The 22,668-nt window shown below is 39.0% G+C and overlaps 1 protein-coding gene across 2 annotated transcripts in view; it reads right to left on the reverse strand.

Annotated features, from left to right (window-relative positions):
- Positions 1–1,555: 1,555 nt before the first annotated feature.
- stard13a (StAR related lipid transfer domain containing 13a) overlaps positions 1,556–22,668 on the reverse strand; it is a 30,292-nt gene continuing 9,179 nt past the window's right edge. For both annotated transcript variants that reach the window (XM_088012711.1, XM_014994456.2), the window contains exons 2-14: positions 18,371–18,442; positions 17,443–17,524; positions 15,820–15,883; positions 12,668–13,971; positions 10,434–10,604; positions 9,478–9,637; positions 9,154–9,352; positions 7,792–8,005; positions 7,590–7,704; positions 5,371–5,625; positions 4,913–5,130; positions 3,724–3,900; positions 1,556–3,641 (exon numbers count right to left, since the gene is read on the reverse strand). In XM_088012711.1, coding sequence (XP_087868837.1) covers positions 3,527–3,641; positions 3,724–3,900; positions 4,913–5,130; positions 5,371–5,625; positions 7,590–7,704; positions 7,792–8,005; positions 9,154–9,352; positions 9,478–9,637; positions 10,434–10,604; positions 12,668–13,971; positions 15,820–15,883; positions 17,443–17,524; positions 18,371–18,442 — 3,146 coding nt within the window. In that variant the 3' untranslated portion in view covers positions 1,556–3,526. The remainder of the gene's footprint in view (positions 3,642–3,723; positions 3,901–4,912; positions 5,131–5,370; positions 5,626–7,589; positions 7,705–7,791; positions 8,006–9,153; positions 9,353–9,477; positions 9,638–10,433; positions 10,605–12,667; positions 13,972–15,819; positions 15,884–17,442; positions 17,525–18,370; positions 18,443–22,668) is intronic.

The raw sequence follows: 22,668 nt of genomic DNA on the forward strand, positions 1-22,668 counted from the left end.
TGTTTCACTGAGTAATTTGCAAAATGATGTTCTCCATTTGTCAGAGCCTGTGGAGCAGCAGAGCTAAAACACACCCACCGTGCAGAGCATCATTGACATTCAGGAGCTGTAACCATGTGCCCCACTTTCAAGATAAACCACTGACATGTTAAATGAGGTAGAAGTTAAAGTAATGTCTCTCCGTTGTCACACAGTAAAAAGACATGCTGACTCACATGCAGGGAGATTTTAGAGAGTGGTATCTGTATCCAAACCCCTTCCTTGTCCTTTATGAGAGTCTGGACCATCTATCTAACTCAGCTAAGCAGGTAAATGTGATTGAATATTGATCCGAGCATCGGAGAGTTAGATTCCATCCTCTGCTTTAAAGGACACAAGAAGGGAAGCGACGAAAAGTCCTTGAGGAGAGCCCTCTGTGATTCTGAGGACTTTTCACTTACTCGCTTATCTAAAAATATTTCCTGTGGCACACTTTCCACGCTCGTTTAAACTCCAGAGGGAGAAGAGCACCACTTCATGGACACAGCAACATATGACAAGGGGAATATTACATATGCAAAACTAATGCTTCTTGAATTTTAAGAAATATACTTTTTCACTTTGAAGTCACAATCTTTTATTATTTTTGATGGACTTTTAGGTGATAGACCAGCACAAAATAATGCATGGTTTCAAAGTGCGATGAAAACTGTATGTTACTTTACTTATTTGTTTTTCGTTTCCTACTAAAATCTGAAAAGTGTGGCATACAATCCCACTAGGTCAGTATTTGGTAGAACCACCATTTAAGGCATGAATCTACCCGCGTTATCCAGAGCATGCTACTGCCAGCACTGTGTGACTAGCAGCTTCATGCCATTGTGATGTTATATTTTAGCAAAGCTTTAGAACTAAATTTGGGTATGAACTTTGACTATGCCATTCATGAATATGCCTTAATCTAAGGCAGTACATTGGAAGTCTGGGTGTATGGTTAGGGTTGCTTTCCTGTTGGAAGATGGTGTTTTGTTTTGGTTTTCATCCAAGCTTGTCCAGCATTTACTTACATCCATTTTTACATCAATTCTGATCACCTTCTTTCTTCATGCCCATAGCATGATGCTGCCACAACTGTGTTTCACCATGGAGATGGTGTTGCTACATTGATGTGTAGCGCTGCCCATCAATTCATCAGTTGAGGTGGACTTCAATTTCCTGGTAGGTTTACATTTATTCCACACCATTCCCATATTTGGAAGCTGTGATCTAAGAGATGTTGAAAGCTTGGTATATGTTTTTCTGTTTTAAACAAGTCCTTCTTAAATATAAATGCATGTCATTTTTTATATATATACTATATTTCCTTATTTGTAAAAAATAAATAAATAAAATGGCTAGTTTGTTCTCGTCTTTCACATAAAATCCACTAAAATTCAATAAAATGTGCGTTGAAGCTTGTCAAAACATGAAAAAGTTTCAGGGGTATGAAAATCTTTGCAAAACACAGGACTCTTTATAATACATGTCCATATGTTTTTTCATGGAAGAAATTTACAAAAAAAACAGAGAACGAATGCACTTTTAAATTTTTATTCTCCTCTTTAGAAACAACAGCTTTGTTTTCAGTCACTGTCAAAAATAACAAGCATAAATCCTCCAGCCCTAAGCTAAGTTTGGAACCTCTCCACAAACAGCGGAGGTCTCACGTCAGAGTCTCTCAATCCTTTCTTACGCACTCATGCACACGCGCCACTGTCACCCAGCAAAAGGCATCCACGCGAGGATTATGGCGGCACTGTGGAGATAATATTATATCATAGCAACACCATGGCAATGCTGCCTACAGCGGAAACAAACATTAAAGCCAGGGCAGTACCACGGTGGAGCGAGTTTTCATCTACTGCTTCCCTACGGATGGTGTGTGGAAATTTCACATTTCAGCTTATCAATATGATAGGAAGACCCTGAAGAGCTGTGATGGCACAGAGAGCACTGCAGAGAGTTTACAGTACGGGCTGTAAGTGAGTTTGAAATGCAGATACACGGGCACAACCATGCACACACGCTAAGTTTCAAACATGCTTCCCAGAAGCAGTGAAATGGTCTCATGTCTTAGACATTGTATAACACAAACGAGAAAAAAACAACAACAACTAGAATACCATATACAGAAATAAAAGAACACCTTTGAATACTGAAAGTGGGGACTGAAAAAGGAAATCATCTGTGAAATCGTACATAAAATATTAAAAACACATTTATGGACCCAGTGATTGCGTCCCCTTCGATGTGGTTCAGGACTCTTTGTGTGGACCTTCTACATGAAACAAGTGGACTTTTCACAACACGGTGCTGACATGTGTCCATATTTTGTTTTTTGTTTTTTTTAAAGGAGTTCTGATAGTTTTGTGTAATTACTTTTATACTTTTATAAGTGCAAACGGAGCAATGATTTGGCATATCGTCAAGCTAAAGCTGGAGATACAGCATATTCCCATGTTACTTGTAAAGAGTTCACTGGTATAAAGTCAAGTTACAGGTGAGCGAGACCTGTTTTTACAGCTTAATTTAAAAACAAATCTAAGATTGGTAGAATAAGCAGGCCTTGTGACGTTTTCGCAAATCTTGAGAAATGTAATAGTAATAAATAATAATAGTATTTTAATAATATATGAGCTTCAATTAACAGTTGGTTTGAAAATAAATTTACATGATATGTAAATTGTAGATAAGTACAACAGGGATTAGAGTGTTATCTCCTCATCTCTCATTGTTTTGTTTGTTCAGGATGTTAAAAATAAATGCTAAATATTTGGTAGAACAAACCAAAGCAATAAATAGTGAATTCGCTTTCTATATACAAGACATCATCCTTTTAATAATGCACTTAGCTTACAAGTACTTGCAAAGTAAATTGCTATTCTGATGATTGAATGTCTAGTAACACATTCAGAACTGGAAAGAATCTTGAAATTGTGACTGAAAAGCAATATCATAATTTATATTATAAATTAAAGTACTATGTCGAAAAATACCTGCAAATGAGAATAAAAACACTTTCCTTCTATGTGCCCACTCAGCATAATGTACAGTCCAAGTCAGAAGTTTACATCGACTCATCATGGATATGAACATCATTTTAATTTGGGGGTTTTAATGATTTATTTATATATAGGACAGCTTAGAAATGAGTCACCTATTTTTTATATATATAATTATCTGCCATTATTCTGACTGGAGAGTTGATTACTCCTCTTGACATAACTGGCAAAGCTCGTTTAAAGTGATCTGCTTTGTGGCATGGCTTCTGTTTTTTTATTGTTTACAAGCAAAATTGGTTTGAATGTTGACAAAAAAAAACAAAACATAGTAGCGGTTTTTGTTTTATAATCAATTTACTCTGAAAACCCATATTGGATGGGTCTTATAAACCTTTAAAAGCCCCAAATGACTGATTTCATATCTGACCAGAACTGTAACTTAGCACCAAGAAAAGATCGCCTGGGTGATTAAACTGGTTTTCAGGATGAAGAATTATGTTTGAAGCTCAGTTCTTCGCCTCAGGACTCTGATCGCCTGGGAGGAACGAGGAGCGGATCCTCTGGGCTTCATTGACACACAAATGACCAAACGCTTTGTTGTACCATTCTGGAGATCTTCCCCTGCAACGACAAATTAACATGTCATAAATTTAAAATCTTGCTAAAAACTTGACTGTAAATGGATGATGAAGCCCTTCCACACCTGAGATCGACTCTGGAGATGTGTGTGAGCCTGGTCTTCCCCGTCCCACAGGGCTCGAGGAGGTACTGTGACTCCAACACAACCCCCCTCACAGCTCCAACACGCGGGCTGTCGTCATGCTCGACGGACACGCACACCAGCGCACAGGACTCTTTACAGAGGTCTGTACGCCACGATCTGAATGGTGTAAAAACATTGTGAGGTTAGAGCTTCATTGTAGAAACTGGGAACAAATTATGTCTAACTATTGAGATACTCTTAACTACCACTTCTTTGTAGTTTAATGTTTTTACAGAGATAGTATTGTGTATTTTCCAGGAACATAGTGCCAGTTTACAACACAATCAAGTTACTATGTTACCTACAGTGGTTATAAAAATGCTGTATTTATCAAACTTGACTTTGAAGAAAATTTGACTTCACAATTTGATACCATGTTATTAGTTTCTATCTCTTCTCATTCCGACACTTTGGCTTCAGTACGTCATCACAACAATGCCGCTAACAACCGTACAAATCATGTATTTGTTAAATACATGATTTGTATGATTAAACGCGTTGGACTGAGAACTGGTTCGCATGATAAACAGGCGTGCTGCTCCGTCACGGGTTTGCTAATTGCTGCTGCCTCTAGTCTTGTGGAGCAGAGAGAGGGAGGCAAAGAAAAGGGGTGCTCTGTGAGGGAGGCAAAGGTTCGGCAGGAGACTGCAGCTCTAAGGAGAAGAGCTTTGGGAAAATAAGCAAAACGTTTGGATATCGCTAAATTTTCTGCCACATGAAATTCAAGAACTTTTTCAGATATCCATGAAAGAATCAAAGCAACACTCCAGGTGTGTTATTGATGAGGGAATGACATGACATGAAGCTAAAAATGATCAATTTTACGTAATACCCCTTTGAAAACATAATCATGACACTCATTTCTTATTCATGTAAAAAATAGGCAGAATTATCTCTGAACATTTAACTCTATCTGACCTTAGTGGATTAATAAAAGTGCAGTCTCTCTATTTTATATAATTACTTTTAACTGATTAAATACATGCTTGTTTTGATACTAAGACCCATTGCATGTGACAATTTTTGAGAAAATATGATTCACTCAGTCAGATTCACACACACACACACACACACACACACACATACACGCGTGCTTCCACACATGCGTCACATTGTGCATTAATCATACCTTAGTACCACATAGTCATAGCAGGGCAGAGGCGCCATATTGCTGCAGGTGTAATGATACACGTCTGTTTGTTTGTCCAGCGTTTCCAGAACCTTCTCCTGCTGGAGGTCTGTCTGCCACAGCGGGCGCTCCTTCAGGAGCCGCTGCAGGACCTCAGAGGGAGACGCCGACACCTCGAGACAAACCCGCCACCTCCTCAGAGGATTCCCGTCTCCAACCTTACACACAAATATTGGAAATGTCAAAAAGTGTTGAAAAGAAAGTGTCTTCGTGTTCCTGATTTCTACTTCTAACATTTTGCGTTTCAGTTTTTCTGCTTTGGCAGTGTTGACCACATGAGGAGAGTAATAACTGTGGAGTCTTTTTAAAGATCCTACTAATCCCTGCCACCTTATCTTTTTTATTCTCGACTCCTCGTCTCCAAAATCCCACCATATTGGAACAAAGTGATCTCCCACCTTTTTAAATGCCAGCTCCGTGTTGTCAGAAGACAAGCGGGACACCCAGCCTTTACTCTTGTCCTTGGCCTCTTTCAGCACGTTCTGGATCAGCCCTTCTATGTGTGCGTTGTAGGATGCTTCCTCATCCTCTTCTTCCACTTCCTCATCCACATCTTCCTCCTCCTGGACCTTGCAAAGCTCCTCCAGCGGGGGCACCATCAGCGCAGCCTCCATGTAGGAGTTGCGGGATTGGGTTACCATTTCCTCTGGGATCTGAGCAACAACCAGAAAAGGTGTGCCACAAAAAACCAATCAGCTCAGGGCGGACAGAACAGAACAGAATTTGAAGAAAAGAAGTGAAAAGAGGTGATGATGAAGATAGAAGATATTTGCAGAATTCAGACTATATTTCCTTTCTTCTCTCCCTCTAAAATGAAACGGAAGCGATTTCAAATACTTAATAGACTTTATCCCCAAGGAGAAATGTGTAGGTTGAAATAAAGATACATGCTGTGTTTGGAACATTTACGTATAATGTGAGCTTGTTAGTGTTCTTTGGAATGGGTTGGTTTTATTCTGAAGCAGGTGTTATTTCTACATTTACAGGCAAAACTAAAGTGACTGGAACTGATTGTGTAAATTTGAAATGTTTTTTTTAAGCTAAAATTTAACTAACCCACTGGCAAAATAATTTTCTTTTACTTCAGAAACCATTGAAAAATTTAAGAACATTTTTACCTTTATGTTCAAACTAAAATTATGAGTTAATTATTCAAGTATTTCTCAAATTTTTCTCTCTTTTTATTCACTTTATCAGTTTCAGCCAAAATTGAGATGGTAGAATACATGTTCCCATGAATACCAGATTAAAATCAGCTTTTCAAGGTAATATTTAAGGAGGCATTAAACAGACTTTTTAAAAAGTCCACATTTCTGTAATAGAAATATTTATTTTTATTAGTAATTTTAATCTTAAATGTGTTTTCATTAGCTGTAAGTGGAAAATCAAGAAAATTAACAGAAACAAAGGCTTAAATGTGTCAATGTAATGTGTTTCACTTAGTGAATTAAGTTACTGAAATACATGAACTTTTCAGTAGTATTCATGTTTATTCAATATTAGTGAATTTTTAATTGAATCCATTTAATTTCTTATCACATATTGTTCTGCACACACTCAAAACTCTGCTCTTACACTAAGATGACTTCTGTTGAGTGCCCAAACTTGCAAGAATATTCCTGCACTCAGATTTAATGCATGTTGCATAAAATCCTACTTAAATCTTTCACATCACAAGTAGCATGAGAATTTTGCATTAACATCACTGCCTTTTATGGGGCATTTCTGTTGTGTTCAAAGCAGTTCCCTTCAGAGAGATCCCAGCACTGAGGGAACGGACTGAGAGAGTTGAGCAAGAGGAACTGCAAGTCAGCTCAAATCTAATGACATAAAGTTTTGAGGGGGAAAGGAGCGTGTCAGCAAGAAATACATCTTTTTGTGTGAGTAGGGTTTTTTTTTTGGGGGGGGGAGTGAATATAAGGAATTTGGTCTTAACATTAAAGTGAATGCTTTTAAATTACAGTGTTTTCTGGCTGGGACTCAGATGGCTAATGTCAAATTGTACAGATTGGTGTTGCGAGTAAGAAATTGTGATCACCCCTTCTTTTAACATATCTATAAGGGAATGATATATATACATTTTGGCAGAAATTGTGATAAAGTGATAAAAAAGAGAGAAAAACTGAGAAGTGCTTGGATAATATATATATATATATATATATATATAAAAAGAATGACTCTCAACTCATTCTAATTTTAATGAATACTGAATAAGAAGCTATAGACAAAAAAAACATCTCCCCTTGACCTTCGAGTTGAGATGAAAAATACCAAAAGTAAAAAATGAAAAAAAATAATAATAATAATAAATTGGAAGAACTTAGATTTGTGCAGTTCTTAAGTAAAATAAAGTACGTATTCTGTTCAGATTAAAATAGTTTATTATTTTTACTTGTAAAATGATATTTAATCTTAAAATGCACTGTAATCAATTCTATTTTCTCCAGATAGCAGTACCAATTCTTTGCAAAAAGTCACTGATGACATAATAATGTGACAAACAATCTTAATAAGTGCAGCTAGCTCATCGCCTTAACTGCAATAAATTAATTTCAGTTCATTAACTGAAATATCAGTCCATGCATTCAAATAAATATCAGCTGAGTTTGATTTAGACCTGGAAGAGATGTTGGCACTCTGTGATCATGTGTGCCAGCCCCTGTGTGGCTGCAAGGTTCTCACTCAGGTCTTTCTGATCGGGACGGCCTGTAGCGTACTTCTTCTGGATCGACCTAAAGAAGGCAAGAACCACAGAAAGAACGCGGGGTCACCACCAGGTTTCTTGTTTTCCATTTGAACTCACAGGAGTTCACGCATACCTTGGTGACAGCGTCTCGTTCTTCAGGATGCTGAGGTGGAACAGGGATGGGCCCAGACAAACAGCCAGGTTCATCGGCGTCATCTGGTTCTCCTCCACCAAGGAGGTGACGTCCCGCAAGAAGTAGAGCAGAGTCTGCAGAACCTCCCTGTTCTCATCAGGCATCAGCAATATGGCTGCCCTGACGGCCTGCAACCGCTGTTCTTTCGGAACATCTAATTGGAAAAGAAAAAAAAAATGAAAATAGGAAAAAGGTAAAACAGATAAATTCCTTATAATAGTGAGCAGCAGTAATCTCCATTTGGGTAAATGTTGTTTTTTGATACTGTTCCAACAATGGATCATTAAGGAGATTAAAATGTTCTATTTTCTGTCTGATTTTGAAGAATTTGTCCCTGTAAGCCCTCAAATGTATATCTTAGATAATCATAAAGTTATGAATTACTAACTAAAAGATCAGAGATAGTTTGAGCAATGAGAAAATGTCAACTAGTCAGCTGTATGTCCATTAATTGGGACAAGATAAGAACTGGTCGGTGATTAGCAAGTCAAACTCTGAAAATATAATATTTATTTGTGTTCAAATTAAATAAATAATAGCATGCACTTTGATATTATCAGAATTATGTTTTGGAAGATTTTTTGGCACTAAGTGGCCTTTATTGAATAGTAATTTGTTATAAAATAGGAAGAGGAGAGAAATGGAAAACATGAAGCAAAAGGGCCCAAAACCAGGAATCGAACCCATGACAACCGCATCAAGGACAACATCCTGTGTAAATGTCCCATTCATTTTAAATTAATAACAGTCAATGTATATTGGAAAATTTGGAAAAATCTTGTAATTTCTTCAATTTCTCTTTAAATCAAAACAGCAATTTTTGTCAGTGAACTTGCTGCTCATCTGTCTTGTTTCAAAAATCTAATAAATGTTGGTTATAATAGGACTGGGAAAGTCAGACCTGAAAGAAAACTACAACTGGTCAGGAAATTGCCCTGATCAGTAGCTCTTTAATATATAACAGTGCTTCAGTGTTTCATTTAGTTTCAGTGGAGTCACTAAGTGCAGCACTAGGTATTTTAATAAAAGCATTTTTTAAACATAGAATGGTTTTTCTCCTCTTAAATTGATTCCCACTGAAGTCTGTGCTCTTCCATTTTTGTGTGGTAATGTTTCTGCAAAGAAAGATGACTAATTTAAGGCTTTGAATGCATCTATACAAGTGGGGCCAAAAAAAACTCTGTCTGTTTGGAACTATAATAAAATTCAACAGACAATTATTTTATTGGCTGGAGTACTTAAGGAAAAAAGTAAAAGAGTTTATTAAGGAGAGAAAAACGATCTACTCCCACATTTACTTACACTGGTAAATGTGCAGGAAAGTTTCCCCCAGTTTGCTTGTAAGCAGAGGTTCGGGTAAGTCCCTGAAGAACTGTTTGACCATGTCAGCCACATCATATGCAGATTGGTCGTCGTAGTTTACACAGTCAGGGGACAACTCGCACTGCTGCCTCAAAGCCTGAATCCGGGACTTTACACCAGACTTGCGGAACAATCCCACCTGGAATGGAGACAGTGGGAGAGAGTCTGGAAGGATCAGGGAGGGAATGGTGCCTTGTGTCTGACAGCTTAGGCATGGAGAGAATGAAATGCACACAAGCAGTCCAGTAAAAGCTGTTTACTAACCTGGTCCAGACAGTAAGTCCTGAGGTGGCTGAGGGCCTGTTGTAAACACAGAGGAAGCGGGAACCCACAGCGCTGGACATGAACAATCAGAGGAACGCCAAACACACTCTTCTCTTTGTAGTCTGGCACCTTCATACGCTTCATAAACTTAGGCACGGACCTGCCAGCGACAGACAAACAATTAGGGAAGTGTGTGGGAGAAAAGAGACGTCTATGATTTCATTATCAGCCTGTGCGTGTACACACTGGTCAACAGGGCTTCCCTGTAGGGCACAATAAAAATGAACAGGACTGGCTGTTTACTGCAGAGGGATGCGTTGTGGGTCGCGGGGAATGGTTGCTGAGTTTTGTAGGCTCAGCCCTTGACAAACACTTGCACATGGACAAACCCATTGATGTTTTCAATTTTAAGACATACATGAAGGTGTTAATTGTCCATATGGTCCAGCAGCTAGAGGCTACAGCAGGGTTGAAAAATATCTAATAAAACTCTCGTGAAGACTGTAAAAAAGAAGGAAGAAGAATCCTTTGAACTTCTTTTCCTTATGTTATGTTGAAACCACACATTTCTATGCATTCTTGTGGGCATTTTAGTTTGCATAACAACAGAAAGCAGAGCATAATTATGAAGTGAAAAGAGAAGGATGCATGGTTTTAAAAATGTTTTACAAATGAAAAGTCTCAAAATTGTGGCCTCCATTTGCATTCAGTCTTATCTCAACACATCCCATACTTATGTCATTTCTAATGTGGAAAAAATGTAAAAACATTTACAATAATTCATTGGGAGAAAAGATTGTAAAGCATCTAGATGAATAGCATCAAACATAGGTTCATTTGTACAATATGGTGTGTTCCCTATTTTTCGTGATTACCTGGGATTAAACTATCTCATTATAATCTACCGTATTACACCCAAATTATCTTCTATGTTTGTTAGCTGTATTTGTGCATACCATGTCCAGCCATGTTTGTTAGACATGGAGTATTTCTCCATGATGGCGGTGAGGCGGAGCAGAGAAAACTTCTGCAGCAGGCTCAGCTGGCCCGCCGACTGGCTGCTGATCTGCAGTGAAGATGCTGGCTGGTTGAGATGATCAGACGTTCTGAAACTTGGCCATCGGAGACTAAGATGGATTGAAAGATAAAAGATGACGCGAGTCAGGCAATGCAATTCACTCTTGGATCTTATTACATTAATATGTTGATTGATCAAATAAATACAACAGTTGTGCTGGTTTTAAAATGCTCAGTCATGTCTTTGGTGGACATCCATTTGGTATCAACCCTAAATGAATATTCATTTCACCAGTTTGGTTTGGGTCTGTTGCTCTGGATGGGATCATTTGTTTTCACTTACAACTGAAAGTGTGAATGGCATTACGGGGTTATTAACACACATTTATTCAACTGCAGACTCAGAATATTTTGCCAGTGTCTTTTTTTGCTGTGATGACAGAAGACTTTCCTAATACTGCAACACAACATGATCTATGGTAACCTTTGTCTTCTAAAGTGCAACTCAATCAAAAAAACATTTTAGGTGTCATTCTACCAGTAAAGAAACATGGAAGTAAGTGCTAATGTTGGTGATTCTACATTTATAAATAAACAGCCATTAAAGCTGCAATGTGTTCTTGCTACATGCTCATCCAGGAGGAGTGAGTGACTTGATGGAATCGGCTGGTTTCCTTAGACTGAAAACTTTTTAAAGTAATTGGAATAACGAACTGAGCTTAGTGCACCGTTATAACTAGAATTAATAAGAATGTGTGCAACTGAATTGAAATTACTTTTTTGTAAAGTGTCTCAAGACAATTGTTGGGAAATGGTGCTATGTAAATAAACTGAATTTATATGATCTTGCTATTTTTGAAGCTTTTAACAATCATTCGTTATAACAAATGACAACATGCTACTTTTGTTTGCAGATTTTATTCCTAGATGAACTCACTAAGGGAATTCAGCTATTAGACTTATTTACACCATCACATGTTGTGCTTATTTTTTTTAAAAATTCAAAAAAAAAGATTTTGTTCAGTCTTATCAAGCCAGCGCTCATAGTCCTAGTCACATCTGGTGCTCTTCAGGGTTCTGTCCTCAAGCCCATTTTTTCATAATCTAACCCCTTCGGATTGGACAGGTATTCCAAAATGACATTTTCATTGCACCCATAAAACTCTTCAGTTTACTCTACTGTTCCTAATGACCATCTGTTTACCATGCGAGCCAGAGTTTTCAACAAATCCACCCATTAACGCTGTAATTCCCTTGCATGTGACATTTTTACACTTTCCAGAATTTTGTGATTGTTTCTGTGATTTGTGTCGCCACATTAGAAATAATTGCAAAGATTTTAAAGCACTTCTAAAATATACTTATAGGAGAAAAAAGAAAAGAAAATAATTTTAAAAAGCAGATAGCTATCTAAACAATTTTATTCTTTAAAGAACTTAAATTTTTGTCACTCGGCACATTGGTAGACTATAAAGTGCCATCAAGTAAGCCATGTAGTAGAAGTCAGAAATACTGCCACCTGCAGGTGAAAGTTTGCAGTCACTAAGAACCAATGTTTTTCACAATTTTTACAGAAAATTTGCAATGCAAAATTACAGTTATACATTACCATGAAGAAATCTGTTAATTTTGCATAAATATCTGCAATCGCGGAATCGTAAAAACCTGGAGGGATGTTCAAGCTATTCTTACTGCTCTCAAAATCTTTGTTCCTTTTTTGATTATTAAGTTTTGTTTGGCACCTTTTATTGTTTTTGTGGCAGTTTCATTTAGATTATTTTAATTTTGTAAGATGAAAGGTACCTATAAATAAAATCTATTTTTTTCAGAAATCAGTTGGAAATCCTTTCAAAGTCCCCAAAAAAACACTATTATTACAGCATTACACCATTTCTACATGGATATTTTAAGAATTTTGTACAAGAATGATCATTGCATTTGAAATATACAAAAATAGGATTCTTTAACAACCTAAGAAATAACTTTTACCAATAATTAACTTCAATAATTGAAGTTATGTGGATGATCATGCAGATCGTCGGCAAGATGTCAGTATTTGCTGTGGTGAGTCCACAGTTCTTATAACCAATCAAAGTTCAAGCCAAACTATAAAAACGAGACCCAAGATGCAATGAACCATAATTATCTTATAAATGTGTGTGCAGCTGCTTACCGAGGTCTTGTGAGCGAGGCCCCAACTCCAGAGTCCCGCCTCTCCCGACTGGTCCCTGTTGAATCGGTGTCATTTAAGGAGACCCCGTCTCTCTCACCTTCGCTGGGGGTGGTCCTGCCCTCCCCTTCCTCCTCCCCCTCCCCTGCTTCCCCCTCTGGCAAAACGCTGCGGCTCCAGTGGTCCACAATCTGCTGCAAGCCACTGACGTGCTGGATGATGTCGTCTAAGTGAGGAAACAGGTTGTCCTCCTTCTCAAAGTCGAGAAGGTCCCCAGTGCTGGCATAAAGGTGGGAGCCCGGCACGTTGTCGTAAACACTCACCCTGCTGCCCCTCGGAGCTCCAGGACAGGCAGGTTTAGATAAAGGTTCCCCCAGGCCATTTTCATTTGGGGAGGTTTGGCTATGTGACTGGGGATTATTGTTCCTGTCACCGGGGGAAGGTGCCAGACTTTCAATGGACAGAGCTTTGGGAAAAGTGCCTGGCTTGTGGTCTTTGGGGATGTGAATGAGGAGGTTTTCATATGAGCGAAACTGGTTTCTGCCAAACTGGCTCTGACCCTCAGTCCTCTTACCCTGAGAAGGCAACTCCATATCCTCCAGGTACATGCTGCTTCTCTTGCTGGCAGTGCGTGGTTTTGTACATGCAGGCTCCTGAACACTCGGCGCTACAGTCTCTTTGCTCGGACTCACATTTAGCGTGATCTGGTCTTTAGGTGTTTTGCTGTCAGAAACAGGGGGATCGTCACCATCTGTTTGATGGTTGTGTTTTGGGCTGTTTTCTAATTGGCTGATGGGAGTACACTGAAGCATCTGAAGCGCATGGGGCTCCTCCCCCTGTAACACCGGCTCACCGATGACCAGCTGCGGCCTCCGATTTGAGCTTTTCCTCCTCGTCGATGGCCCCCAGGTACGCATCAGCTCCATTTTGCGCAGAAACTCTTTGGCTTTACTCTTTCCTCCTTGCCCATGGCGGCTGCTTTTGATGGGAAGGGAGTTATAATGAGGAAGTTCCCTCGGCGGTTGATAGGAAGCAGATAGGGACGCCATGGATATAGAGTCAGGCATGGCGGAGGCCGAGTCCTCACTGTGGAGTGAGGAGATCTCAGTGATTTCCTGCTCACTCAGGTCCGTCAGTACGCTCTCACTGCTCACTGTGCTGCGCAGACCCTCGCCTTCACCCGTCGGGCTGCTCTCGTTAGCGCTGTCCAATAGAAAGTCCTGCAGACGTGACCAGCGGCGGCTGCTCCACTCAAATGTCCACCTCTTACTGATAGCCAATGGATCATCTTCATCAGAATCATCACTCTATATAGAAAGACAGAGTAATAGATGAAAAAAATACATCCAAACTAATACCAAGGGTTATTAGGATGTTACTACCAATAAGAAAATGTGTCAGTTTAAAGGATTATAAAAACCATCACCATCAGAATTTCTTAAATAGTTTTTTTTTTTTTGTAACTGAGAGCAAGAAAATCAGTATAAGAGTTTTTCTGGAAGTGGACCAAACCCACTTCCTCCCTGCTGTGGTGAACAAATTAAAATTGAACTGCAAAGTCATCTGCTTACACAGATTACAACAGAAGTGAGCACAAATGTTATTTGGCTTTAAATTCAAAGAATACAAAATCTCAATTCCTCTCCTAATTTAAAAGAAAATGTTATGATGAAAGTCTTTTTTGGTAAAAGTGACCTGGAATAAACCCCTGGGGTTATAAGTCTTGTTCTAGAGTTATAACAAAAATAAAAAAACAATATTTTCCTTATTTGTAAAAATTTAACACATTACGAAAACATTTTTCTTTGCTAAATAAATCAAGCTCAGTCAGATCGGATAGACTCTGTGAACAGTAATGTTGTTATGTCTTGCCGTAGATTCTGAATTGGATTTGTTTCTGGACTTTGACTGGGTCATTCTATCACATACATTATACTTTGAACCTTCTCTCCAGACTCATGTTTTTGAGTCCATGTTTTTTACAGGCTTATCCTGCATTTACCTCAATTTAACTTGCTTCCCATTCTGACTAGCTTTCCCATCCATGCTGAAGAAAAATATCCCTGCCCTTATGGTAGAGCTGCCATCATTATGCTTTGCTGTTGAGCACATTCATCAAAATGTTCGATGTTGGCCTTCTTTCATCAGAGCACACCATATTTAAATTCTTACTTGTGAAGAATTACGTAAACTATGCATCTTTTTTTTTTCCATTTCACAATTATGTGCAACTTTGCGCTGGACAATTACATAAAATTCAAATTAAGTACAATGTCTTGTGGAATAACAATATATGAAAAAGCTTAAATGATATGAATAAATTGCAAGAAACCATCCAAAATATGTAAAGCCCTAGAATTTATCTACCTTGACTGTTATTAGAACAGCTTAGCACAGCTGCATTTTAGTCTGCCTGCATCATTAAATAACTCAGCTCTTTCTGTCAGCATGTCTTTATCGCAGCGCCTGGTGAAAAAGAATAAAAGGAACTGAAAAAACTAAAAGAGAGGGAATATACAAGTATTCTTAAGAATCAGCAGCTGACTAAGAATCAGAGGAAACACTCGCTGCTATAATCAGTCCACAATAGAAGCACCCCTAATCAGAGCTGCAGTGGTTGTCTCCTTCTAAAAGGATGCTTTTGCAATCGAGCCCCAAAATGTGGCGCACACTTGATCAGAAATTAGGATACAAGGAGTCCTGGTGACAGCTCTGACAGGATGAAGATTAACCACTCCAAGCTGCAATCAAAAGGGAGCTTTTTTTTCCTCTCTCTTCCTCATCAAGTTAACCTTTACTTAAAAAAAAAAAACAGGTCAAACCTTTTCTACCAAAAAAAATCATTTAAATGTTCAGATAAAAAAGGATAAACTCTTGAGAGGGTTGATACGAAAAACCATTTAATATATTAGGATATTATTGAAAAGTTTATTTCAATAACTAAATCTACAGAATGTTTACACAGATGGATGCTTTCAAGTCTTTAATCTGTTATTTATGATGGTTTTCAGACAATTAATAAAAACATTTCGAAACAGAAATTTGGGCTTTGTGAAAAGTTTGTTTAATGTCTCATTTTCAAAACTTACTTTAAATCTGACAAATGGGACTCATCTGAACGCTGAATGAGTGTTGTACTGCAAAGTTTTGCTTACCTTCCTCTTGGGGTGGCTTACATCGAGTTTCATGGATGCACACTTGTTCAAAGTATTGAGGCGTCTGCAACAAACACACAAAGACAGAGTCACTAAAGCACAACCTATTGTTGCTGTATGATGGTGCCCTTCTTCTCTGTAATAACGCTCACTTTCACTCTATGATATTGCTTTTTACTTCCACTTTCCTATTTTCCCCCAGAGTCTGATCAGTCACTGGCAGACAAGCCTTTTCATTTTTCTCTTTAATCTTTTCTGGCCGCACACAGAATCTCTCGTTGCACTGTCTAACAATGTCTTCACCACAGAAGTTTTACTTTGACTCTTCTCCCCCTCCAACTATGACTAAAGCAGAGAGCGTCTCAGTTATTTGTGACATGCATTCATATTTTCTGAATTTAGTTACAGTACTAAAGCCATAAACTTTAATTCATCTTCAGGGGATTTTATGTTATGGGCAACACACAATAATGCACGGCTTTAAATAAATTTAAAAAAAAATGTTAAAAGTGTGGTGCATGTATATTCAGCCCTCTTTATTCTAATACCCCTAAGTTAAATGTAGTAATGGTAAATAGTTCGTATTTGCATAGCATTTTATCAAGTCCAGAGGACTCCAAAGCACCTGACACTACATTCACAGGTCAGATTGCAGGATGCTTATCTTGTGAAGATAAAACAAAGGAATGCCAGTCATGTTTAAAGTTTGCACCACGCTGTGTGTGGGACACAGCGAACTTGTGTCAGAAGGTCAGATTAAACCAAAATGTTGTAGACAAAAGAAATTGTGGATAACAAACACTGTACACCACAGTGAAAACACAGTCCCTTTTAAGCTGTGAGTTGATCATATGTTGGATGGACAGTGGCAAAAGTTGACCTTTCAGCAATACAATGACGCAAAGCGTAAAGCAAGTGTCAGAATTACTTAGTCAAAGTATGCACCTAAAATCAAATCAGAATTTGTGGCAAGACTTGAAACGTGAGGTTCACAGACAGTCCATCCAGTCTGCCGCTTTTAGATTTAGTAGCTAAAGACAACTTCATGTCAAACATTTCACATTTTTAATTGTTAAACAAGCTGGAAACCATGTATTATTCTCTTTCCACTTTGTGTTTATCTATCATCAAATCCCAACAGAACACATTTAAGTTCTATTCTGTAATCCAAACAGGATTAAAGGGTGAACTTGTACAAGTTACTGCAGCTCAAGAGAGATGAAGAGGCAGGAGCACAAAAATAAGTTAACATTTTGTAAATATGCAGGAGAACCTTTTAAGGAATAGGGGAATGTGACTGGCAAGATTACAAGATTCAGAAAATGGTTAAAATCCATTTACAGCAGAACTCTGGGATTCCCTCTCTCAGTTCCCTATTACCATCACCCAGACACACCTCTCTGTATTTTACCCCCTGAGGGGTCTCTTCTCTTTGAATGGGAGATCAGAGCATGGCAGACAGAAGGGGAGGTGGCCAGATCAAAGCCTGGAAGTCCCAGAGGGAGACGTGGATGGGGACTTCATTAAGGGTAAGGGTCAGGCAACTAATGAGTCCACAAGGAAAAGTCAGCACACCAGACAGGATGACCAGAGAAGGAATTTGCAGAGAAAAATTCTCCTTACCGACACAGAGGTTCGACTAGATCTCGGTCCAAAAAGTCATGGTCCCTTTTCACTGCGGAAATATTGATCGGAAACTGGGAATCTGGGAAATAAGAGACAGAGACGGCAACAAAGAGAAGAGGGGAAAAGACTTGTTAGATAATGACTGACACATGAAAGGACATAGCAGCGTTCTCTATGGAGCTTGTGAAGTCTGCCGCAGCTGCCGTCTCCACAGTTAGCACTTGTCATCCGCGTCTGAAGTGTAATAAAACTTAAACGTAACACAATGCCAAACTGATTCAAGTTGTTTACGGAGGGCACTTATCTGCGGCATCAATAACCTGACTTTCTAGAAATCCCTCAACCTTTCTCAGAGAACCAGTGTGTGCTTGCCAGTCTTTCTAAAGAAGGATTATTGTGTTTTAAAATCTTCCTCTTTAACTATCGAAGCCAGTTTGTGTTTGTGCTTCAACCCCGAAAGACCAAATGATCATCACATGAGCAAACGCCTTCAGGTTTGCTAGATAAGGCACAGAGACACAAGAAGGCACAATGAAAAGAAAAGAAATTCAAATAGCATAAAAGTAAGACATGGCAGGTTTAGATAGAGCGGGTTGCGGGGCGCAGGGGTCCGAAAGGAAATGGTCGGTGATCTTAAGAACGGGGGAGAAATGAGGGAGAAAGAGGAGCTATGAGAGTCCCAGCAGTGATAACAAGGCCTTTCCCATGACCCCTCCCTCTGGAGAGGAACCGAAGCCTTGAAATAGAATGCATTGGCACAGAAGACGGGTATGTAAAGTTTGAGGGAAGGCAGGAAGAGAGAAAGAGTCACAGATGATGGAAAAATAAGACAGAAAGAGAAAATAACTGAGGAAGTAGGAAAAGTCAAAGAAGATAACTAGAGGATGAAGTTTGTGTGTTAAATACAGCAGCTGGATTGTGTTACCTTCATAGAGTTGGGCATACTGTGGAAACCCTGCTGCTCGAAGCCAATCGCAAGCCTCCTTTGCTTCAATCTCTATAAGACACAAAAACATTGGAAAGATAAATCATACATAGTCACAATGATATTTTTTCATTCCAGATTTTGTCACATTGATACCACAATTCTACCTTCATTTTATAGAGATTTTAAGCTGTAAAAATCTTTATGTGTCAGGAAATGGACACATGGTCTAAGACTTTTTTTTAAATTAAATGAAAAGTGTTGCGTGCACCGACTTTAATCCCCCTGAGTTGATACACAGGGAAGCTGAAAACACCTTTCGCTTCCATTGCAGTTGCAGATGTTGTTGGTGTTGCCTCTACCAGCTTTTTACATCTAGAGAGGGATACTTTTGCTGTTTCTACTAAGTCAAGATAAGTTTTGAATACTTGTGATAGTTCATCATTCAAATGTAAATCTGGATTAACTGTCCGTGTCTGCATGTTGGGGCTCAATGTCCTGCTAAAAGGTAAACCTTTTGAAGCTTTTCTTCCAGCATTGCCATGTATTTAGCTCCATCAGCCTTCCCACCAATTCTGACCATCTTCCGATTGAAGAAAACCATGATACTACCACCACCATGCTTCACAGTGTGGCTGGTCTGTTCATACTGATTCGCAGTGTTAGAATTCACACAGCATTTTACAAATTAGTCAAAAGGTTATTGAGTGAGTTTTTGATCTATTCTGACCAGAACACGATTTTTGGTATACTTGAGAAAAAAAACTACCCATGTAAAAAGGCTGTTTGCTAATTGTGTGACTTCTAAGAGCAGCTGGTTGGAGAACATGTGAAAAAGTTCAAGGGATGTGGATGCTTTTACAAAACGCTGTATGACTAAACAGACATAAACCAAGTCAAAGACATTGCACTGTTCTTATGCGTGATATCCCTCTTGGAAATTATGCTTTTACTTAAGGAAAGAACATTTTTGAGATGCATTTTTCCTTTGGGAAATTAATGGAATGATAAGACTGGGAAAACTGGAAATCTGCCAGTAAAGAGACAAGCATTTTCTTAAGTGTGCTGCTAGCACAATTTCACTTTATCAGTGTAACCCATCCATATTTCGTTTAGCTGTTTTCAGATAAATGTACCAGGCATAACACATTGCACCAAAGCAGGCACATGGTGCCTAGCAAGCATGAAACATTTTTACAGGCTTTTGTTTTACTGCTTTTTCCGCTGGCATATGTATCACACACGCTGCTTAACTGGCAACAGAGAAACCTGGGTGTGTTTATATACGTTTTCTTTATGAGCAGACACTTATTAAAGCCGCTCCTTGTGCTGACAAAGAAAACCTAAAGAAGCTTGTGCCAAGAATCAAACACATTTCCAACAGCAGGCATAGTTTGTAATAATGGTTTAGCACCTTAATGCATGGCATTGGAAAGAATATGAGTGTGAATGAGTACCAGTACAGACTGTAGAGGCTGTCTCAGGACAAATATGCGCAGAAAATAAAGCTTGTACTTGTCCAAACAAAGTTGACTACTATAAATAACTTGTTTCTCCGTCAAGTTCCCACTCATTCGTTCTCACTTTTCTCACTCACTAGAGTTTGGAGGTGTTGGCACGGTTCAGCGGGGCAATAAAAAGGCTCCGTCCCTCACCATCAGAGATGAGAACGGTCAGAGGAAATGACACTGTCGCCACAATCTAGCAATTACATCCCTCTTCCAACATTCTTTGAATAACTCTTCTCTCTAAATCACATATGAAGTAAAGGTGGGGACAAAATATTGCAGCTTATTGTAGCTCTCTGAAAGTAGAGAGAAATCAAATATCCAATGAGGCACAACTCTATTTTCCAATAAAAACTTACTGGAAGCCCTCATCGTGAGGGGAACGACAAGCTCCTATGTTTCCTTTGTTCCAGCTGAAGTTTCATCTCCATCCGAGGGAACATCTATCTGCTGTGTTGTGCAGCTTTCCATCAAACAGCGGCGACAGTTCAGTGTTTTCTTCCTCCTTGGCTCTGCAACCCATGTGTTTACGGTTCTGCCTCCGTTTCTTCAGCTTGCTCCATGCAGGTTTTCCCTTCCCTCTAATTTTCTACTCAACCTCCTCTCTCAAACTTTCATCTCTGTTGGACGGCACATACAATATCTCTCTATTTATACGTTTCTCCGACCTCTTCCTTCTTCTTTTCACTTACGTTTCAGAAATAATTCCTGCAAGTCATCTAGCTCTTGTTTCCTTCCCTTTCATTCACATAGCGAAAACTCCTTTTTTAACCTTTACTTTCACAATCAAACTATATTTTTCCTTCTTGTGGTACCTCTCATCTCTTCTCCCTCACATCTTTCTGTAAAACAAAAACACTCACTCGCACACTTTCTTTCATCCATCGACAGGAACATCCCAATCCCCTCTCTCCCACTCAAGCTCCTCCAAGAAAGTCCACATCTTCTTTGCATCCATGCAGGAAATGACTCATTTCAGCTGACGTTCACATAGGCTGCACCCCTCGAGGTTGCAGACCGTCAGTTACGGGATGCTAATTTCACATGTCAGCCAAGCCCACCAGCATACAGGACAACAAGGAGACTTTGACCTTGGTTTCTTTGTGATGCTTCACCCACACAATGGGAGCGAGAATCCACTCAGACACATCCAGCAGACTGGACTCATTGGCGTGTAAATCTAAAACAGCACAGATGCTGCCCTCAGTGAGTCAGAGAATGCAAAAACAGGGATGAGACAGTTGGACGGCAGGGGTGGGGAGCTGAGATGAACGGATCTTGTGAGAAAACTGCAGGGACGACAACATGCCACACCGGTTGTTTATTTACTCACTGTCAGATTGGTTGAAAAGTTAAAATCGGGTTAAAAATCGCAAATCTACACTGAGAGGCAAAACAAGGACAGATGGCAGGAAATCCTCAACCTTTTTCCACAGAACTTTAAAAAGATTCAAAAACTCATAAACTCGTGGCACCAAATCCTTGAAATGAGTTACAGATGTGTGAGCAATTTTTGCTCAAGTTTTTTTTTTTGTAACCCACAAAAAAAAAATTAAAAACAATCTTTTTTGAAGTTTTACATTTATGACTTGTCACAAGCAGGCTAAACAAAGTCAGTGACTCATACTGCTTATTATTCGCTAATATTGTTGACAAAAGTAACTTTGGAAATACTCACAGCATGCATCATTAATCAAAGTTTTCAGATAAAACTGCATTTATCATAAAAATTTCATTAATCTCACGGTAATGAAATCTTTATGAAAAAGTAAATAAAAACGCATTCAAACATTGATACATAGGCCTATAGGCAACTTGTGGTTAAGTTCCTTGCCACTTGATTCTTTTGTCAAAGGGTTTAAGAAAAATAGTTCTACCATATTTAGTTTTTGTAGCACAGATAATACATAATATATAAAACTCTAAATTTGAGTCAGAACTTTTTTACATCTTCATTTTGTGTCCCAGTATGAGTTTATGCCTAGCAAAGCTCCAGGTTACAAGCCTACTGCAAATAATTCCGAATTTCGCTCAGTACAGAGTTGCACCTAAAATATCAAAAGAAAAAAAAACAATAATGGGCATGTTATCACCAAGCTAATATTTAAAAAGCACACAATTACATGCTTCATCACAGTGTTGGAACATGTGTAATTGCCAACCGTGCTTTCACATTCATGCAGAAAAACAAAAGCCTAGGCTCCCGTCAGTGTGGGAACAAAGCCCCACTATTCATCTGTGCAGAATTTAATCAAGAGATTAATTAGTACACAAACATGTTTGGTGTTGGCTGTAAAACACAACAGTGCACACAGGCAGACGGAGCTAATCCGAGTCACCCGCAGTGTGTGTCCCCCAAATCTTTTTCATGTCACTGCAGTCCTGCTGAGGCCCAGAGCCACAGCCAACAGGGCTGTTGGATGGTATGCGAATGAGGCACTGTGAGTTTGTGTGTAAGCATATCAATTTGGGCATCCAAGTGTGGAGCAAAGAGGGTGAAAGATAATTCCTTTCATGACCAGGGTGCCAGTGGTGTTACATAAAAGACTGAACAAAAGCAACCCAATGTCCTCATAAGCATAGTCATTTCCTCTGCTTTTTATTTCCTGCCTTTTTTCACTGTCACTAACAGTTTTCTTCTGTGATATGCCCACTTACTATTGGGTCTCTAGGTCCCAGGGACTCTAAAGAGGCTTGGATGACATCATTTCCTGCTTTTCATTTCCCATGAATCCAGAGCAACATGTGAACTAAGAACAGTGGTTGCAGCAGGAAGTTCCTGAGCTAAGC

This window comes from Poecilia mexicana, unplaced genomic scaffold (genome assembly GCF_051168715.1).
Source record: "Poecilia mexicana isolate PSO_F unplaced genomic scaffold, ASM5116871v1 scaffold_14, whole genome shotgun sequence".
In the NCBI taxonomy this organism is placed as follows: domain Eukaryota; kingdom Metazoa; phylum Chordata; class Actinopteri; order Cyprinodontiformes; family Poeciliidae; genus Poecilia; species Poecilia mexicana.